Below are 23,335 nucleotides of genomic sequence, written 5' to 3'. Positions count from 1 at the left end.
GTCAGTGGGAGGGTCAGAGTTTTAGTGGGAGGGTCAGAGTTTCAGTGGGAGGGTCAGAGTTTCAGTGGGAGGGTGAGAGTTTCAGTGGAAGGATGAGTCAGTGGGAGGATGAGAGGTTTAGTGGGAGGATGAGAGTTTTAGTGGGAGGGTGAGTCAGTGGGAGGGTCAGAGTTTTAGTGGGAGGGTCAGAGTTTCAGTGGGAGGGTCAGAGTTTCAGTGGGAGGGTCAGAGTTTTAGTGGGAGGGTCAGAGTTTCAGTGGGAGGGTGAGAGTTTCAGTGGGAGGGTCAGAGTTTTAGTGGGAGGGTGAGTCAGTTGAAGAATGAGAGGTACAGTGGGAGGGTGAGTCAGTTGTAGAATGATAGTTTCAGTGTGTGGACGGTTCCAAAAGATCGACATCTGTCCCAGCTTAGCTTAACCAGAGGACACGGGTCGCCATCTGACACGACCAATTCCAGAGTTGGTAATGAGATTCTATTGGGCTGATCGCCGATATTCCTCCACACAAGACAGCGTCTTGTATAACTTTTAACTACTGTTGGGATAGGCGTACAGCATAGCTGTGTCTTTATTTCTAAGAAACTAAAACTAGCGCCAATTAAAATCTTTGCTTTAACCATATCATATTTCTCAATATCAGTACTTGCAAAATCCTATATTTAAAAATTTAGTCTTACTAAAATTCTATCCAAAATTCTCAATAATCTAACAGAATCTTAACCTGAAAACTAACAAAAATAACAACACCTAGCTTAACGCTAGCTTATAATTCTAACTTTACTCTTAGCCGTTTAGATCTATTCTTAAAATAAGTTCCTCAAAGTATTACATGAATATTAGCTACATGGCTAAAGACTTAAGAAAGTAATGTATTGACGTTTAAATACATTATATGTAAACATTCACGTTTGTCTGGTAAATACTAGACACACAAAAAAATCAACAAGAGATACCATAGTTATCGTGTGGTAGAATATTAGACATTTATTAGCATAGCGTTTATTATTTTAACACAGCTGGTTCAAATTGTTCATAGAAGTAATAGGAGGGAAATATGTAAAAATTTATGTTTAAAATAGTTCATGAGATATTTATATCACAGGGAACAAAACAAAAGGTGCCATTATCATAGTGGAGCATACAGTCGTATTACTTGTACAAAACATATTGCAACGGCACATAATACATACAACATAATGCTGTGTAACCTGCAAACATAAAGATAAAAATGGCTCCACTTTCAAACGTTGTCTTATAATTAACATACAATGTCACCTCTTACATACAAACAATAGACGATGTCACCACTTTCTCTCTTTGACATACAGTGTCACTTCACTTGTAATATAATAAATTCTCTCCAGGTACATACAATAACATACTTACATATAATGTCATCGTCACAGAACAACATATAACGTCACCATAAGCACACACAAACATACACTACCAGCTGATGTATCTGACATAATTGTCTAACACAAATAACACTAACATATAATGTTATTTCCCACAATCTGATAATTTGATCACAGCCTATACTGAACATACAACACACAAAAATATACTATGTAACCTACAACGACATATAATTAAATCTACAATACGCAACGCTGTACATTGTCACATACAACACACAAAAACATACAATTAAATCTACAATACAAAACGACATACAATGTCAGAATACAGAACAGCATACAATGTCTCAACACACAACAACATACCATGTCAAAACACACAACCGCTTACAATGTCACAACACAACAACATACAATGCCACCTACAACACACAACAACATACAATGTCACAACACACAACAACATACAATGTCACAACACACAACCACATACAATGCTACTTGCAACACACAACGTCGCAACACACAACAACATACATTTACACCTCAATTAACTCTCATTACAAGCAACAACATGCATATTTTATAAAACACCATTTATACGGCGCAAATGATCTTAAGTACTTTATAACTTCTTTTCAGCAACAGTTATTATCCTTACAACATACCACAGCTCACAACAACGTTCGACAGTTCACAACATATTACCTCAACGAACAACAATCCCCCTACTTTATCCACATAGTTAAGCTCAGATAAAGATCAACAGATTAAACAAAATCTCGTCATATTTTGTAGAGGAAAGTAAAACGTAAGAATTGATAGTTGCTCTTTTGCAATTAATGAAATAAGACTTTAAAATAAATACATATAATTCGAATAGCAAGAAAAAAATGTTTTAATCATTAGAATATTAGAAAGTTTGGAGATGTGTTATAAATAATTAGAACCAAATCATCTAGTATGGTAGGTATTCAAAAGACGTATGTAGATTTTACTTACAGTTCTGCAGACCAGTTTTTTTATCGAACTCACCGCAAGCTGGTTTTATACTCAACAATTTCCTAGTTACACAAGAGCTTTTGTTTTATACCTGGTAGTCTCCCTTTAGAAACTTGATTTTAAAAATGGCGTGTTGAAAATAAATTGTCTGATGATTAAACAATGGACTCCTGTTTGCGATATTCCAGAAAAAAATACATAAAGTTGAAAGGTGAAATTTAACACACGGGTAAACACAGAATTGATATGAAATATACAGTCGTATTCGACAGCAGTAGTATCGTAACATTTAGGGTGGGGTGATTTTTAAAGATCGATATTGTCATGGTCGATGCACAGAGCTATCGGACAAACGAACGGCCATGTTACATGTTTCCCTTGTCTGATTGAGGACGTTGTGATTGGCGTATGACGTGTTGAGGGCCCGGGTGGTGGGGTCACAACTGGCGTCACACGGGACACGGTCCAGGCGAAGAAGTTTTTTGAACGCCGTGCGGAACTCGCGGTTGAAGTAGGCGTAGATGATGGGGTTGAGGCACGAGTTGAAATAACCAACCCAAAATAAGGCGGATCCTAACATGGGCGGGTACGGGCAGGTATCCCGGCACATTGTTGTGGCAACGTACCACGAGAAAAAAGGGAGAAAACACAGTATAAACGCCCCCATGATTATCCCGAGAGTTTTCGCCGCTTTGTGTTCACGTTTCATGCGTCTGCGTTCAGATCTATGCGCTTCACCGTCTAGAGCGAGCCCATTAGCGTTTCTTAAGTCTGAATAATGCATGTACAACGCTGAAGATTGGATCATCTTCTCCTGCTTGCGTGCCTCCATGAATATCCGGGCGTACACGAAGACCATGATCGTGCAGGGTATCCAGAAAGAGACGCTTGATGAGACGCCCGCGTAGACTTTGTTGACGATAAACGGACAGGAATCTGGGTCACTGATGAGTGCTTGCATGTTCTCCTCTGTCGTGTACAGTTGTGAGTACACCGGGATGTACGAGATGAGTATGGATGATATCCACGTGACACAGAGCATGAACAAAGCTCGTGGTCTAGTCATTTTAGTTTCGTATTGTAGAGGGTGAAGGATGGCGATGTAACGATCCATACTAATGCAGCAGAGGTGGAGGATTGAAGCTGTACTAAACAACACGTCGTTGGCGTTAAATATATCGCACATAGTCCGACCGAAGACCCATTTACCTGAAATCTCCATACTCGCGTTGAACGGCATGACTAAAATAGAGACTAATAAGTCCGCGAACGCGAGAGAAACTATAAAAAAGTTGGTGATCCCTCGAAGTCGTTCGAATCGTAGTACACTACTTATAACTAACACATTTCCGAATATGGCCCCGACCATAATCGCGGCCATGGCCATGCCTCGAAGAACGAGGCCAACGGCTGACAAAGAGTTAATGTCAGGGTCGTTCTCTTCCATCTCCAGGTCGGCTATGGTGAAGTTGTCCTGGGTCTGGTTGTCGTCCATGTTGAAGATGGGGACCCCAGTCCTCGCGGTGCCTGTCTGAAGTACTACCGAGTAGACCACCTGACTCGCTGAGCTCTTCACCGACTGCAGCACAATCCCCGCAGCTGGGACTTGGCCAACGCCGCCCGCTTTCCACGGCTCTTCCTCATTGAGGATCATTTAACTAGAGTCGGAGAAGATTGCGACTCTGTCAATCTTCATCCCGCCTCGCATTGCCCGCTAGAAATAAGCTTTGCTCAGGAGCTGATCCGTAACTTCATTTACGCTTCGATCGCCATGTCGGTAAAATCGTGTAGTGGGCGACGCATCAACAATAGGTGAAGCAATTCACAAGAGTCCATACCTCATTACTCACAGCGTGGACTAACAAGCACTTGTCACTGAAACACCACTGCGTTTCCCTGTCCTGGCTTCACTATTGTCCAATATCCCAGAAATAACACGAACGTCCATCAAGGGAGATCACTTATAAACTAAACGGGTAACTCGGATAGGAAAAAAAAATCAACTAACAACAACACCGTGGTTCCAGCTTTAGAAGACATTCCCCGGAGTTTGCTGACAATAATTGTACCGTCACACAGTTCCAGCGAGCAGGGTTTGTACCTGAGGCACCGGCCGATATTACTTTCAATGATTTGGTCGTTGTCGCGGGCCCCGCGTCTTGCCGTGAGGCTGAGAAGACGTGCCGGCACTCCGGCGGTGCTATTGATCAGCGGCCATTCACGGGGGGAGCGACGCTTTAAATGGCTGGGAATTAGTTGTCAGAATATCACTTCTGCAACTTCCTTACAAAAAAGCAGGATTACACGTAAAATATACACATTAAAAGCAAGGAGCAATGTATCAATACGTTGAGATATTTAAAGCTAAAATTTAAAATAAATTATGAATACTTTAAGCCTCTAAAATTCATGTTTTATCACAATGCTAAATAATAATGTACATTCTAAAACAAGATACCAGTGAATGCTTATAATATCTAATAACGTTATACAAACTGTAACGATATTTTAAAGGGGTTTCTCAACAGTGTTGAGACGGTCTATAAGAAAACAATGACATTTATGTATAACTGGCAAAATCAAAAAGATAAACAAGCAAATAAAACACAAACAGCACACGTTAATAGTGTGTCGTTTTTACCCGCGCTTCCTGTAAAGGTCTTTATCAAGTAACAGCCAACAGCTAAAGGGACAGCCGGACAGCCGGAGACGAACCGGAAGATAAATGACGGATTAAGTGTGGGTCACCCTCCCATCTTTCAACTGTCCGTGACTTTTATAAACTACTCTCTCAGATGTGACGTCAGTAGCCGAGGGAGCAGCTTGCATGTTTAGATATGTACCCGGATAGTAACGATATTTTCATGATGAGCTCATACTTACACAAACTGGGGAGGGGAGAGAAAGGGGGGGGGGGGTCGGGGAAAGCTGATGTGATTTCAAATTAAATTGTATACTAGTTTTTAAAAGCAATTACAGTTTTCATATCATTGGAATGTAAATTGATTTACAACGGTTAACCTGTGTTCTCTAGGGTTGCTACTAGATCCCGCTAATCATCTTGGAAGATGACTCCAGTGGTCAAGATTTTCTTGTCATGATGACGTCAGTTGTCAAAACGTTACAATCCTGACATAGGGTGACTATATTTGTGACAAGTTGGGATTTACAACAGTGAGCTGCTCTGGTCAGTCGTCGTTTGCAGTAGTACGGCGTTAGGTATGTATAGGATGTATGCAACAGTGGCATCGTATGTGGTGTGGTTCAGTGTAGGTTTTTGTGGTGTGGTTAGTGATATATTTTGTGGTGAGGTTCGGTGTTATATTTTGTGGTGTGGTTCAGTCTTGTGTGATGTGGTTGAGTGATGATATCTTGTGTTGTGTGCTTGAGTTATGATGTGTTGTGTGCTTGAGTGATGATATCTTGTGTTGTGTGCTTAAGTGATGATATCTTGTGTTGTGTGCTTGAGTGATGATATTTAGTGTGGTGTGGTTGAATGATGATATTTTTTGTGGTGTGGTTGAGTGATGATGTCTTGTGTGATGCGGTTGAATGACAACTTGAGTGACCCAGTACCCAGTGAACTAGTCATCCCCTGCATGGTATGGTGCAAATATAACACAAGTGATGGGGTGAACTGGTGACATAGTGGTGTGGTACAGTGGTGATATATGTGGTACAGTTTAGTGGTGTGATTTATTAAACTGGTGACATAGTTGTGATATTGGTGTATGAAACTGGTGACACAGATGTTGTAGTACAGTGTTGATAAATGTGGTACAATTCAGTGGTGTGATTTATTAAACTGGTGACATAGTTGTGATATTGGTGTATTAAACTGGTGACATAGTGGTGTGGTACAGTTGTGATATTGGTGTATTAAACTGGTGACACAGATGTTGTAGTACAGTGGTGATAAATGTGGTACAACTCAGTGATGTGGTGTATTAAACTGTTGACATATTGATGTAGTACAGTGGTGATATATCTGGTTTTATTCTGTAATGTGATGTATTAAACTGGTAACATACGTGTTGTGCTACAGTGTTGAGATGACATCATAAGGAGTTAATCAGTGATGAATTTCAATGCGGTAGAGTTGCAGCGTATAACCTGCTGATGCACTCTTCTGATATTATGCATGGTGGCGAAAATTGTTTACTCTCCATGCCCGGCCAGTGATAATTAATTAACTTTTTAACAACCCCCCCCCCCAAACGAAAACCCCCACGCTCTGTTTCGGCTAATGCAGTGCACAGCACATCATACACTTTTTTTTTCTAGCCGATATCACGTTATTAATAACTTTATCCCGTGTCTCGGCTATTGGCTTGTTCTCTAGCCTCGTTCTAGTTCTCGGCCAAGACGAGATTTCACGAGCAGAATATATCACGTTCACATCACGAAAGGTCCCAACTCTATATACGACTACCCAGCAATCTGTACACTGATCCTCTAAATAAAAATAAATTAACCTAGTTTTTAAACTATTTTTACCCACATTCTATCAGACGTCACCGGACGTAGAATGACAAATATTTCACATCAAGCACGTGACAAAAATCACGTGATATCCCGCGAGACTTGCCTGGTCTCATCCCAGTTCTTAGAGCAGAAAAAAACAACGAAATAAAATGCAATCACAACAAAAATAATTGCCTTTTTAGGCCATCAGCACCGCTCTATGTCCAGTCAAGCAATTCTTCTTCCCTTATCAAGAAGAATATTTCTGCCTCTCTATACAACAAACATGCCCACTCATTTATAAAAAACATGTAGATTATTTTGAAAAAAAAAACATCAATATATTTTTCCTTAATTGAGAAAATAAGTAATATTTCTTGACGAGAGCTAATTTCCCCATTTAAAAAATAATAGGATGACAGGTAATTTATTTGGTAGACATGGAGAGCTAATAAAACAACTACACCGCTTTCTGTGGTACCAACATGAGTAATAACCCACGCAGCGAAAACAACGCATGAAGTAAGGAAGTAACAGAGCTTGTCTATACAACGGTTCAAACATAAGTAGCTAAAAGCAATCCCTCCCCCACACAAACACACCCATCATTAACAACTTGTACCGAAAGTAATACTTTTACATATGAATAACTGACCACCCGATAGCTACCCAGACAAAACAACTATTCACTTAGAAACCAAACCGACCATGTAACATAGCATCATAGCACCATCATACCTGGGGATTCCAAACCTACCATGTAACATAGCACCATAGCACCATCAAACCTGGGGATTCCAAACCTACTGTGTAACATAGCACCATAGCACCACCAAACATGGGTATTCCAAATCGACCATGTAACATAGCACCATAGCACCATCAAACCTGGGTATTCCAAACCGACCATGTAACATAGCACCATAGCACTACCAAACCTGGGTATTCCAAATCGACCATGTAACATAGCACCATAGCACTACCAAACATGGGTATTCCAAATCGACCATGTAACATAGCACCACAGCACTACCAAACATGGGTATTCCAAATCGACCATGTAACATAGCACTATAGCACTACCAAACATGGGTATTCCAAATCGACCATGTAACATAGCACTATAGCACTACCAAAAATGGGTATTCCAAATCGACCATGTAACATAGCACCACAGCACTACCAAACATGGGTATTCCAAATCGACCATGTAACATAGCACTATAGCACTACCAAACATGGGTATTCCAAACCGACCATGTAACATAACACCATAGCACCATCAAACATGGGTATTCCCAACCGATCATGTAACACATGACGCCTTTTAGTGTATTGTATACCCAGCAAGTATCAGACATAGCAGCACTAGGTCAGTATCTGGCCAGTAACTTAAAACAGCCTAGGTATTCTAACACAGGACGCCCTTAAGTGTGTACCCAGCAAGTATCAGGCATAGCAACACTAGGTCACCATCTGACCAGTAACTTCAAACAACCTAGATATTCTTACATAATACAGTAAACAAGTAGCAACCACTCTATATCAACTATATCAACGCATGACAAGGAATTAGCTTAGCGAATAGCAATCATCCAGACATTCTACCATAAGGAACGGTGTGGTCGAGTAGTAGAGCGTTCGACTGCTAACTACGTCCATGAGTCCACCCAACTCTGATGGGTGCATGACTCAAGGTAGGGAAAGTAAAGGCGGCTGGGTATAGTACGGACCGCACCATTTTTTTCATCCGCCGTGGTCAGTGAAACAGGTGAACTCTACTTCACCTGCCCCGTGGACGGTTACGTTTGAAAGAGTACTTTCCTTTAGACATTCTACCATAGCAACAGCAGTCCTGTAACCTGGCAACGGTAAACAACAACTGTCCACCTCACCCCCCCCCCCCCACAACATGCTAAAACCCATTTTTTTTTCTAACAACCTATAAGTTCGGCCGTACTCGGTGTTGTTAAAAAACACCCCATCCCTGTATTTCCCAACCGTGTATATCTCATTACAGCAAGAGCTGTCATATCTCCCAGCCCCAGCGTGCCAGCCCTGAGTCCCCATGTCCAATCTCCATAATCCCACTATTTTCTTGTCTGCCACGCTGGGAACAGACCAGGAACAAAAAATCAGCGTCAAGGAATCTCAGGGATATCAGGGCGTCACCTCCTTGTCTGAGGCTCGGAAAGTTTTCCGCTCCGGAAACAGAGGCGTTGCGACCCATTCCAGCGCGGACTATCAATTTTGCGCCCTCTTCCTTTTCATACAGACTATATAATTAATCATGTTGGTGAAAAATCCACCCCCCCCCAGTTTGGAAAGGTTAATGGAAATTTTTTTTACCAGTCATTATCTCATAACATATTTTTTGACTGTGTACAATTCAATATTTCAGCTTAAAGTGAGCTTTTTTTAAAATTGTTTTTCTACCCCTTATGTAACCCCTTAACTGTAGGCGCCCGGGGCTTTTTGCCGCCCCACCTTTCCTCCCCTAGCTACGCCATTGCCCGGAAAACAGCACTACCAAACCCAGACCTCTGCACTGGCCGACCTTTTAGTCCTAGTTCCAGCCCGACATGGTATCCATCACTGTATGCCGTGCTGGAGCCTTTATGGCAACCATGTTATAGAATCTACACATTTAATTACTTTCTGCCTCGCTATACAATCGTGTCATATTTTAGAGGCGAATGGCTTCTCCGATCTCAATGCCCGCAACAATATCACGAGAGAGGTGGGGGGGGGGGTGATTGCCATTGATCCCAATAATTAGCTTGAGCTATGCGGATCAAAATCGATTTCTTTCACTGAAGGTGAGGACAAAACCTGTTATCGACGCTATAATCTTCTTAATAATTAATTGATTCGCTTTTTTAACTGGCGAAAATTAACAAGGTTCCGGTTTCTACTTTAATTATAAATTTATTTGCTAACCGTAATATTTACTTAGTATGGTTTCCGTGAATATATATGCATGTATATATATATATATATATATATATATATATATATATATATATATATATATATATATATATATATATATATATATATATATATATATATATATATACTTATAAAATAATATAGTTTAAGTTGTGTTTTGGCGTTGTCTTATTATTATTAGTTTTGTAATAATAATAATAATAATAATAATAATAATAATAATAATAATAATAATAATAATAATAATAATAATAATAATAGTAGTAATAATAATATACATAACAGTTTCAAGTAAATTCACTTTATACAACAACAGTAACAACAGTAATAATATCTGTAAAAATATTTAAGATAATAATAATAACAGTAATAATAATAATAATAATAATAATAATAATAATAATAATAATAATAATAATAATAATAATAATAATAATAATAATAATAATAATAGTAATAATAATAATAATTATTATTATTATATTTATAATAATAATAACAACAACAATAATAATAATAATAATGATGATGATGATGAATATAATAATAATAATAATAATAAAATCGAAAGAGTGTCAGAAGTAATACAATAATATTTTCGACACTATAAGTAATCATCAATAAATAGGCCTAATAATCTTAAGTTGAGAAATTTGGAATTATTTTTTCTCACCCTAAAAATATTGTTTATTGTTTTTAATTTTTCCACCTGAGTGGGTTTGCTATAGAAGGGCAAGTTATGATGGTTGTGATTTATTTAAGATCAATGTCTACATTTTTATCATTAGCTTAATTAACTATTGGCAAGCCTGGCTCGTTTTAATTACATTTGATGATTTATATCAAATCTCTTAAGATATTATTGGAAATATTCATTAGGTAACTCAATAAAAGTTGAGAACTGCGAGGCTTTGAAGTCGTAATAATTTTTTTTTTGCTAAAATAAACAATACTTTCATGTCAATATTTCCATCATAAACCTCCTCTTAGTGCTCTGTTTCGACCATCTACTCACAAATAAAAGGACGACGTATGCGAAAGAGACGGGGTTAGACGTGAATATATTGAAGTATACTCTAGAGAAATAATCACATAACAAAAACTATATCGTGCGTAGGTCTCCTTCCATAGAGAGAAAAAGAAAAAACGAACTGATTAAAGTAAAATAAAATTGGAGAAAAAAATATTTTTACAGGGCTTACATTTTTTTTTAACAAAAGAAGCTAATTGAAGTTATATGCTAGCGATACGTGTATAGAATTGATATCTTTACTGCACGCTTGACCTTATCGTATTTTTAAAAATAAAATAAAAACGTGTTTAATTTAATTTTCTTTACTGCTGCTAATAGAACAGTGTATTAGAAGGAATTGGTTAAATGTTTCAAGAGGAACATAGTTGTAAGGAACTAATTAAATGTTGCAAGTGGAACATGGTTGTAAGGAATTGGTAAAATGTTGCAAGAGGAACATGGTTGTGATGATTGGTTAAATGTTGCAAGTGGAACATGGTTGTAAGGAATTGGTAAAATGTTTCAAGAGGAACATAGTTGTAAGGAACTAATTAAATGTTGCAAGTGGAACATGGTTGTAAGGAATTGGTTAAATGTTGCAAGAGGAACGTTGTTGTAAGGATTGGTTAAATGTTGCAAGAGGAACATTGTTGTAAGGAATTGGTTAAATGTTTCACGAGGAACATTGTTTTAACGAATTGGTTAAATGTTGCCAGAGGAAAATTGCGGTAAAGAAAGGAATATTATAATTCTCTTGAGCTTATTGCTTATTCCTCGATGGCAGTGTAATTATATTATTTAACATTTATATATATATATAAATATATATATATATATATATATATATATATATATATATATATATATATATATATATATAATATATATATATATATATATATATATATATATATATATATATATATATACATATATATATATATATATATATATATATATATATATATATATATATATATATATATATATATACATATATATATATATATATATATATATATATATATATATATATATATATATATATATATATATATATATATCCTTTTTTTATTAAAAAATATATCAAGGTGCAAAAAAGAAAGTTTTTCTTTAGTTGGATTTCATGCCCCTCTCCCCCCCCCCTCTCTCTCGCAATATGGGGTTTGGTGGCAAGGTAGTTCCGCCCCAGCTGTTAAAAGGTCGGTACTCCTTTTTTTTCTTCTCATAAGTACATGTGTTTAAAACGTTTTATTAATGAACATCAGCTGAAGCACTCGTGTGATTGCTCCATCTACCAACAGATTGGTCCTCTCCTGCTCCATCTACCAACAGACTTATCCGTTCCTACTCACGTACCGACGTAACAGACACCTTCTGTCTGTTGCTGGTTGGTCATTGGCCGTCTTAAGTACACACAACTAGACGTTAGACGTCACCATGGTAACTTGTACTTCCGCCTAAAGCGGACTTGGTGATATTTGCGTCTACTTTAAATTTTCGCAGTTTATCCTGTGTTTATAATTTAATCCTGTTGACAAAATTTGGCGGCGAAATCATTTTTAAACTATCCTTCAATACAGGATACGAAAGTATTTTATGATAACCTTTGCACTTTTACTTCCTTTTTAGGGAAAGAATGTCAAGATTTGTATTGCGTCTAATGATGAAGTAGACCTACCAATTAGATTACCAGATCTTAAGTAAATATTAAAGTAGATTCTAAATATATCAATGAAGTTGGTAACCTCCATATATTCGAACTTTGAAATAAACGGCTGTGAAATTAAATATATTGCAAATTAAAATCTAGATTAGATTAAACTGGGAATACAATATTTAATGAAAAAAATAGTTTAATTTAGATTTTTTAATTAATTAAATTAGGTAGTGACAACCAAAACACGATAGTACATTATAAAGTTGAACTTATGTATGTCTCATGAACCAGTGGTAAGTAGTAGCGTATAAAGATACTATTGATGCTTTTGACTATAACGATATTAACAGAGAAGAAATCATCCATACTTAAGACGGACCGGCTCCCCATTACTGACCTAAGGTACTCACGTCGCCAAAAGCGCACGTCCTCTCGGCTCTTATGTAATTAGTCTCTTGGTCAAGGCACCGGTAAGACCCTCAGAGTTTCGAGTGTTTATTCAATATCCTATCTTGTATTTTGGTACGTGACATCCGGGCCATCCGTGGCATGATCATACCTTCTACGAAATATTTATCAAGAGACACAGTGCCAATACCCCTACCCCCAATTAAAGTATATATCCAGCCACAGTGCGAATACCCCCACCATCCCAGCCCCAATCCCATTTTTTTAAAAAAATCTAGAGTTATAGTGCCAATATTCCCTCAAACCCCAGTATATGTTTGCTAACCCGAAGTTAAATTAGAGGCCGTCCCTGAGTCCACCCAGCTCTGATGAGTACCTAACTCACGTTAGGGAAAGTAAAGGCGGCTGGGCATAGTGCTGACCACACTATTCCTTCATATGCCGTGGTCACAGAAACAGGTAAACTCTACTTCACTTGCCCTATAGACCGTCAGGGTTGAAAGGGAACTTTACGTTTTACCAGTAGATGTTTAGTCACAGTGTCATTATTTCCTTAACCAATGTCCTGTATGAATCCAGAATCACACCCCTTTACGTAAATCCCACTATTTATTAAGAATCGCAGTGCCAATACCCCCACCCGTAACCCCCCTATCCTACTATGTATTCAAAATCACACCTCCACTACCCCTCCTACCCACCCCTCACCCCAACAACCCCCCCCCTAAAACGTAGACAACACAACGTCTCATCTTGCAGGCGTTTAATCTTGTCAATATCAAGAACTGCTCGTGCGCTTGGATTTAATCTCGCGCCATCTCGCGCTAATATTCAAATATCCCAGCACTTAGCTGGCGAGCACCACTCGTGCTGACGCTCGTCCAGGCTGGGATCTGGTACACTGATCACGTGGTTCCCGGCTGAAATGGATCAACACGGACACGTTTATCGCGGCATCATTTTATTAATCATTGAGTATTCCATGTTTTTAGAATGGTGGCGATCCCATGACTGATGATGTATAGATAGCGGCCATCAATGTATGAATGTACTGTGTGACTGACACTAGCACCGCTGTTACAATCGGTTCTCTGTGCTCTATCTCGGTTCAAATCGGCGCGTTAAATCAGTTGTAATCGACTATACATGACACGGAAAAACACTGTTGTAATCGATTATTTATGACACTTGAAACACTTTTATAATCGATATGTATGATACGAAAAAACACGGTTACTCATATCAGCGCTGTTATCGTCGATTCTAGTCGAAGCCGTCTACCATGTGAAGAACAGAACTGCTAAATCGAAAGTTCCCGAGCCAGACTCAATCTCAATCCCTTTGACGCTGTGAGTCCACTCAGTTATAATGGGTACCTGACCTACGTAAGGGAAAGTTACGGTGGTTGGACTTATAACTGATTGCATACTTATGTTAAGTAAACAATTAAAGTCTATTTCAACTGCTTTATAGACCGCCAAGTCATCTATTGGTGTCGTTACAAGCTCCGGACGTATCCGAAAGTAAATTAAATACACTACCTATGTCAATATTGATCAGAGTTTCTTCCAGGCATCTCTTCGGGGGGGGGGGGGGGGGGCAAAGCCCCCCGACATTTTTTTACCGCCCCCCCCCCCGAAAATGAAATTTATATAATTTATATAGAAAATATATACTTTTAACAGTGTCCGCCCCCCCCCCCCCCACGAAGAAAGTCTACCGCCCCCCCCCCCCCCCGAAAATTTCAAGTGCCCCCCCGGAGAAAAAAGTCTGGAAGAAACACTGATATTGATATGAGCTAAGCTACGTACACAAAACATTATAACCTGTACTTTATATCATGTAGAATACCAGACAGGAACAGTACTTTATATCAAGTAGAATACCAGACAGGAACAGTACTTTATATCATGTAGAATACCAAGATAAGACCAGTACTTTACATCATGTATGATTCAAAGCAAGGACCATTACTTAAAAACAACACAATCATCTCAAGAGACGTGTACACTACTACACGTGCCACATACGAGGCATGAACTCACAAATTCACAACCTGTCTCAACACAACGCGCTAGCTACGTCTGCAAATGAGTCGTAAACATAACAAACACACCGGCCCCTGTCCCCGGGTTATTAAACAGTAAACATAACATTTCCCTTATGTAAATAAGATAGCAGTGCTAATAAAAAATTCCATAGCCTGGTCAATCCATCATTTTCACATCAAAGCCCTGACACCCAGCATTTCAAATATTGGCAGCAAACACCAAGGGAGGTAAGCTTCAAATTAGCGCTGCTTATTGCCCTTTAGAATGGCTGCAAATCTCCGGAGCAGGAAGTGGAAATGATGTGTGGGACAAGGATGACAGACAGATGATTGTGAGACAAGGATGACAGATGATTGTGGGACAAGGATGACAGACAGATGATTGTGGGACAAGCATGACAGATGATATGTGGGACAAGGATGACAGATGACTGTGGGACAGGGATGACAGATGATGTGTCGAACAAGGATGACAGACAGATGATGTGTGGGACAAGGATGACAGACAGATGATTGTAGGACAAGGATGACAGATGATTGTGGGACAAGGATGACAGATGATTGTGGGACAAGGATGACGGACAGATGATTGTGGGACAAGGATGACAGATGATTGTGGGACAGGGATGACAGATGACTGTGGGACAGGGATGACAGATGATGTGTCGAACAAGGATGACAGACAGATGATGTGTGGGACAAGGATGACAGACAGATGATTGTAGGACAAGGATGACAGATGATTGTGGGACAAGGATGACAGACAGATGATTGTGGGACAAGGATGACAGACAAATGCTTGTGGGACAAGGATGACAGACAGATGATTGTGGGACAGTGATGACAGACAGATGATTGTGGGACAGGGATGACAGATGAATGTGGGACAAGGATGACAGATGATTGTGGGACAAGGATGACAGACAGGTGATAGTGGGACAAGGATGACAGACAGATGATTGTGGGACAGGGATGACAGACAGATGATTGTGAGACAAGGATGACAGACAGATGATATGTGGGACAAGGATGACAGATGATTGTGGGACAAGGATGACAGATGATTGTGGGACAAGGATGACAGATGATATGTGGGATAGGGATAACAGATGATTGTGGGACAAGGATGACAGATGATTGTGGGACAGGGATGACAGATGACTGTGGGACAGGGATGACAGATGATGTGTCGAACAAGGATGACAGACAGATGATGTGTGGGACAAGGATGACAGACAGATGATTGTAGGACAAGGATGACAGATGATTGTGGGACAAGGATGACAGACAGATGATTGTGGGACAAGGATGACAGACAAATGCTTGTGGGACAAGGATGACAGACAGATGATTGTGGAAAAGTGATGACAGATGAATGTGGGACAAGGATGACAGATGATTGTGGGACAAGGATGACAGACAGGTGATAGTGGGACAAGGATGACAGACAGATGATTGTGGGACAGGGATGACAGACAGATGATTGTGAGACAAGGATGACAGACAGATGATATGTGGGACAAGGATGACAGACAGATGATATGTGGGACAAGAATGACAGATGATTGTGGGACAAGGATGACAGATGATTGTGGGACAAGGATGACAGATGATATGTGGGATAGGGATAACAGATGATTGTGGGACAAGGATGACAAATGATTGTGGGACAAGGATGACAGATGATTGTGGGACAGGGATGACAGATGATTGTGGGACAAGGATGACAGATGATTGTGTGGCACGATGACAGATGATTTTGGGACAAGGATGACAGAGGATTGTGGGACAAGGATGACAGATGATTGTGGGACAAGGATGACAGATGATTGTGGGACAGGGATGACAGAGGATTGTGAGACAGGGATGACAGATGATTGTGGGACAGGGATGACAGACAGATGATTGTGGGACAGGGATGACAGACAGATGATTGTGGGACAGGGATGACAGATGAATGTGGGACAAGGATGACAGATGATTGTGGGACAAGGATGACAGACAGGTGATAATGGGACAAGGATGACAGACAGATGATTGTGGGACAGGGATGACAGACAGATGATAGTGGGACAAGGATGACAGACAGATGATTGTGGGACAGGGATGACAGACAGATGATTGTGGGACAAGGATGACAGACAGATGATATGTGGGACAAGGATGACAGACAGATGATATGTGGGACAAGGATGACAGATGATTGTGGGACAAGGATGACAGATGATTGTGGGACAAGGATGACAGATGATATGTGGGATAGGGATAACAGATGATTGTGGGACAAGGATGACAAATGATTGTGGGACAAGGATGACAGATGATTGTGGGACAGGGATGACAGATGATTGTGGGACAAGGATGACAGATGATTGTGTGGCACGATGACAGATGATTTTGGGACAAGGATGACAGAGGATTGTGGGACAAGGATGACAGATGATTGTGTGGCACGGATGACAGATGATTGTGGGACAAGGATGACAGAGGATTGTGAGACAGGGATGACAGATGATTGTGGGACAGGGATGACAGACAGATGATTGTGGGACAAGGATGACAGACAGATGATGTGTGGGACAGGGATAATAGATGATATTTGGGATAGAGATGGCAGATGATATGTGGGACATGTATGACAGACAGATGATCTGTGGAATTGGGATGACAGATGATGTGTGGGACAAGGGTGACAAAAGGTTGGATTCATTAGACAAACAATATGACAAACTCACAGAAATGTGTCGTTTTTTTTTTAAATGTAATTATAGATCAATACTTAAACAACGATGATATTTCACGTTTTTTACTAAACAGGTAGTGAAGGTTAGAGACCATGTTTCGTAGGTTTAGTTACTGTGTTTGCGCTCTCCAACTTGTAATTTAAGATTGTGTATTGCTTGTTAATTAAAAAAAAAGTTGGAATATGATAATAGTGAATGAAAGGAAAGTAACAGTTTTATAACAAGCATCGGCATGAATATTCCAGAAATAAAAGTAAATAATTTTTAAAACACGCCTTGCTATGTTATTTAGATCTCAGAAAGTAATGTTACTACAAAATCCGGTTGTTGTTTTTTTTATTTTATTTTGAATTTCTCTTTAAATACCGGCAAGAAAGTGCTTCGAAGGTTTAGTGTTCAATTCTCTGTCCGGGGGCTGTGCTTGCCCAAACTCACCCCCACCCCAACCACCCCCAACCCCCACTCACACACATGATTGCTTCATAGCCAAGGTCACAAAAAAAATATTTGACTACGTTAGCTGCCTGAATGGGTAATATGTATACAAATGTCTAATTCTGCCTTTACTTTCTTGACATAAACTTGCTTAGAAGAAAATAAATATTGCCTTCGCTGCGAAAATCTGTGTGTTCAAAATGTCTTGATTTATTTAAAAGTATACACACATTCATGGAATCAGCTTCCTAATCATCTTTAAAAACATATATTGGTTATTGAAATTTCTCTTGAACCAACGCGGGAAATAATGTAAAAACTTCAGACGGGTTGACGTCTGCATGTTTGCCAGACGTAAAGTGTAACCGGATATGACGTCAAGGCTGCACTTTGAGGAAGATGATGTGTTTAACCAGGTCATGTATGACAAGTGTTTGTCTATGTCAAGTTTACAATTTTATTCTGTCTTTACTTTATTGACACAATCTTGTCGTAAGACAAGCTTTGAAACAAGCGCTGTAGATATAACAAATATTTTTGACAATATATTTAGCTGTGTCGACAAGGGGAATTAACTGTAATTTTCAAGATTATTTAAGTAAATCCACGTTATACCCCTTGAATTTAAAAACTAGAATCGTGTAGATTTGTTTTTACGTAAAAGCTTTCCAATCCAAAATTCGTTTTCTTTTATATTTTCTTGCCGTGTACCCATTTAATCTGGGTTAAATGGCCAAGAAAATCGCACTCAAATGTAATTAAATATATATTTAAAAAAACTCATGGAACAGGAAGCCTGTCTTGTAATTGTCTAATCATAGTATGCCTTCAAGACAGTTAAAAATACGTCTTACATTTTTCTTCGATTCCGACTCATTCTATATCAAAGGGTACCTGATTAAAGGGCGGTCATAATCTAAAGAAGAGAGGCAACTCTTTAAAAAGAAAATTTCCCAAAGCAGAACCAATAAAAATATATTAAGAAAAGCTGTCACGTAAAATAGAAAACTGACATTTAAAAATTAAATATGATTAAACAAAAAATCCATAACAAATTAATAACGCGTTGATTAAATACTGTTCTACTTTAGAAATACATTTTTGTATTTATGAGCACACCTGTACATTATTAAATTGGTAATAAGTATTAATCATACACGTAATCATGCGCTTTATTAATCAGCCTGTATAATATTTTCTTTGAATTAAGAAACTTTTAAAGATAGAATAGAATCTCATAGAAAAAAAATTGCGCACCAAACGAATGCCAAAACAAAATGTGCATAATATTGCGGAATATTATTAGTACTTTATAAATTTACAAGCGTTTTTAGAGAAATCGGAAATAGCGTAAATTACTACTTCCGGTAAACGGAAATTACTCAAAATTTGATAAAAGGTAGAGGATTAAATCTTTTACTTACATGTGAAATTTCATTTATCTATCTAAAATAGTACTCAAGTTATAGGCTTTTGAAAAATTCAAAGTGAAAAAAGTACCACTTCCGGTTAACGGAAATCGCTCAAAAGTTGATCAGGATCTACGATTTCGATAAAATACTTATATATGAAATTTCATCAACCTAGCTGTAACGGTACTCAAGTTATCGTGTTTACACTCACACACACACAGACAGACACAGACATACGGACAAGATTGCAAAATTATGTTTTTCCGTATCAGTGAGGTGTAAAACGTCGAGATTTGTAAAAATCTCGATTTTTTTTTTTTGCACGATTACAAGACTTTCTTTATACTTCGTATGTACGAGAAAGTAAAAATTGTAATTAATAATAAATCTGCGGTTACTTTAAATATAAAAAAAATTACTTTCTTTAGATATATTAATGCACTACTATTTATATCACTATAAATAAAAGCGTGGGCCGCTTGTTTAAATACTTATTATTATAGCGGCCCACGCTTTTATTTATAGTGCTATAAATAGTAGTACATTAATATATTTAAAGAAAGTAATTTTTTATGTTTAAAGTAACCGCAGATTTATTATATTTTTTAAAATAATTTTACATTTAATAAAAATTGTATTTTTTTCTTCTTTTTAGTGCATTTATAAAAGCTTGTAATTATAAACGTTTTTATGTATTTATTATTTGTATACTTTTTAGTATTAACGAGTTAGGGGGTAACCATAAATGACGTCACGCTTTTTTTGACGAATTTTACCTCCCCTCCTCCCCTCCGTCACACGCCGTCACAAAAAACCAGACCTCCGACCCTAAAATGACGTCACACCTCAGCCTAAAACTCCCCTCGAAATTGCTGTTGGATTTTTCTAAAACATCGATATTTTGATCAATTCATATTACAACTATTAAAACCGTTTTCTAAAACGCGAAATAACGGCTAAAACTCGTTTTCTAACATTGCTTTTTTATAATGCAAAAAAGTGACGTCACACCATCTGAACCCCCCCCCCCCCCCTCCCTCTCATCACACACCGTCACAAAATTACGTACCCCTCCCCCCCTTATACGCATGTTAAGACAATATAGTGTAGTATCAAACATATGATACACAATTTGAAAAACAATTTTGCTTTAATAATATGATTCGTTTTACTATACGTGTCACATTTACTGATGTTTTAGTTACAATCCAAAAATTGCCACAATTAGCTGAACACACCAAAGAACACAAATCTTTAACACTTCTTTAACCGAAGACATTAATACTGTTCAGTTTGTGGTCAAGTTTATAGCTAAAGTTTAAGTAAAGTATTATGGGATGGCGCAGTCTAGTGGTAAAGAACTAGACTGCTGACCCGACAGGCATTAAAAAAAAATACACCCAGTACCTCCCCCCCCCCCTTCATTGAAGAAGCCGTCCCACCTATTCACTCTCTCCAAAACACGAGAACCACCCCTCCCAATCCCACCCCCGTCACTAGACACTGTAAAGTGCCACGCGTACATTCATCCTCAGCGGGACAGTAACTAGTAAATGGCTACTTCCGGTTGGACATGAACGACGAGTGTCTTCTGGACACTCCAGGGTGTCGGTCTATTCACCAGAGCTTCAGGGTGACACACGATTCGCCGTATATACAGACGGAATATATACACTAGACCTTCAATATTTGCCTTATATACAGAAGGAATATATATACACGAGACCTTCACTATTCGCCGCATATACAGACGGAATATATATATATATATATATATATATATATATATATATATATATATATATATATATATATATATATATATATACACGAGACCTTCACTATTTGCCATATATACAGACGGAATATATATACATGAGACCTTCAATATTCGCCGTATATACAGACGGAATATATATACACGAGACCTTCACTATTTGCCGTATATACAGACGGAATATATATACACGAGACCTTCACTATTCGCCGTATATACAGACGGAATATATATACACGAGACCTTCACTATTCGCCGTATATACAGACGGAATATATATACACGAGACCTTCACTATTCGCCGTATATACAGACGGAATATATATACACGAGACCTTCACTATTCGCCGTATATACAGACGGAATATATATACGAGACCTTCACTATTTGCCGTATATACAGACGGAATATATATACACGAGACCTTCACTATTTGCCGTATATACAGACGTAATATATACACGAGACCTTCACTATTTGACGTATATACAGACGTAATATATACACACGAGACCTTCACTATTTGCCGTATATACAGACGTAATATATACACTAGACCTTCACTATTTGACGTATACACAGACGTAATATATAAACACGAGACCTTCACTATTTGCCGTATATACAGACGTAATATATACACTAGACCTTCACTATTTGACGTATATACAGACGTAATATATACACACGAGACCTTCACTATTTGCCGTATATACAGACGTAATATATACACGAGACCTTCACTATTTGCCGTATATACAGACGGAATATATACACCAGACCTTCACTATTTGCCGTATATACAGACGTAATATATACACACGAGACCTTCACTATTTGACGTATATACAGACGTAATATATACACACGAGACCTTCACTATTTGCCGTATATACAGACGTAATATATACACTAGACCTTCACTATTTGACGTATATACAGACGTAATATATACACACGAGACCTTCACTATTCGCCGTATATACAGACGGAATATATATACACGAGACCTTCACTATTCGCCGTATATACAGACGGAATATATATACACGAGACCTTCACTATTCGCCGTATATACAGACGGAATATATATACGAGACCTTCACTATTTGCCGTATATACAGACGGAATATATATACACGAGACCTTCACTATTTGCCGTATATACAGACGTAATATATACACGAGACCTTCACTATTTGACGTATATACAGACGTAATATATACACACGAGACCTTCACTATTTGCCGTATATACAGACGTAATATATACACTAGACCTTCACTATTTGACGTATACACAGACGTAATATATACACACGAGACCTTCACTATTTGCCGTATATACAGACGTAATATATACACTAGACCTTCACTATTTGACGTATATACAGACGTAATATATACACACGAGACCTTCACTATTTGCCGTATATACAGACGTAATATATACACGAGACCTTCACTATTTGCCGTATATACAGACGGAATATATACACCAGACCTTCACTATTTGCCGTATATACAGACGTAATATATACACACGAGACCTTCACTATTTGACGTATATACAGACGTAATATATACACACGAGACCTTCACTATTTGCCGTATATACAGACGTAATATATACACTAGACCTTCACTATGTGACGTATATACAGACGTAATATATACACACGAGACCTTCACTATTTGCCGTATATACAGACGTAATATATACACGAGACCTTCACTATTTGCCGTATATACAGACGGAATATATACACGAGACCTTCACTATTTGCCGTATATACAGACGTAATATATACACACGAGACCTTCACTATTTGACGTATATACAGACGTAATATATACACACGAGACCTTCACTATTTGACGTATATACAGACGTAATATATACACACGAGACCTTCACTATTTGCCGTATATACAGACGTAATATATATACACGAGACCTTCACTATTTGCCGTATATACAGACGGAATATATACACCAGACCCGGGGTGAATTGGCTGTATCCAAGCAGCCTGGGAAATACCCCCCCCCCAACAATGT

At 38.3% G+C, this 23,335-nt stretch overlaps 1 protein-coding gene across 1 annotated transcript; it reads right to left on the bottom strand.

Annotated features, from left to right (window-relative positions):
• Positions 1 to 2,683: 2,683 nt before the first annotated feature.
• LOC131937776 (octopamine receptor beta-2R-like) lies at positions 2,684 to 4,015 on the bottom strand. Its single transcript, XM_059295412.1, has one exon. It carries the CDS (start codon positions 4,013 to 4,015, stop codon positions 2,684 to 2,686), a length of 1,332 nt encoding a protein of 443 aa, XP_059151395.1.
• Positions 4,016 to 23,335: the final 19,320 nt, after the last annotated feature.

This window comes from Physella acuta, unplaced genomic scaffold (genome assembly GCF_028476545.2).
Source record: "Physella acuta isolate Inbredline_101_S28 unplaced genomic scaffold, ASM2847654v3 ptg000222l, whole genome shotgun sequence".
NCBI lineage: Eukaryota > Metazoa > Mollusca > Gastropoda > Physidae > Physella > Physella acuta.
Note: the sequence above shows the minus strand (reverse complement) of the source record. Positions and strands in the feature narration are given on the sequence as shown.

What these genes read in the sequence shown, in the direction of transcription:
- LOC131937776 (XM_059295412.1), bottom strand. Translation starts at nt 4,015, where the DNA reads ATGATCCTCAATGAGGAAGAGCCGTGGAAAGCGGGCGGCGTTGGCCAA.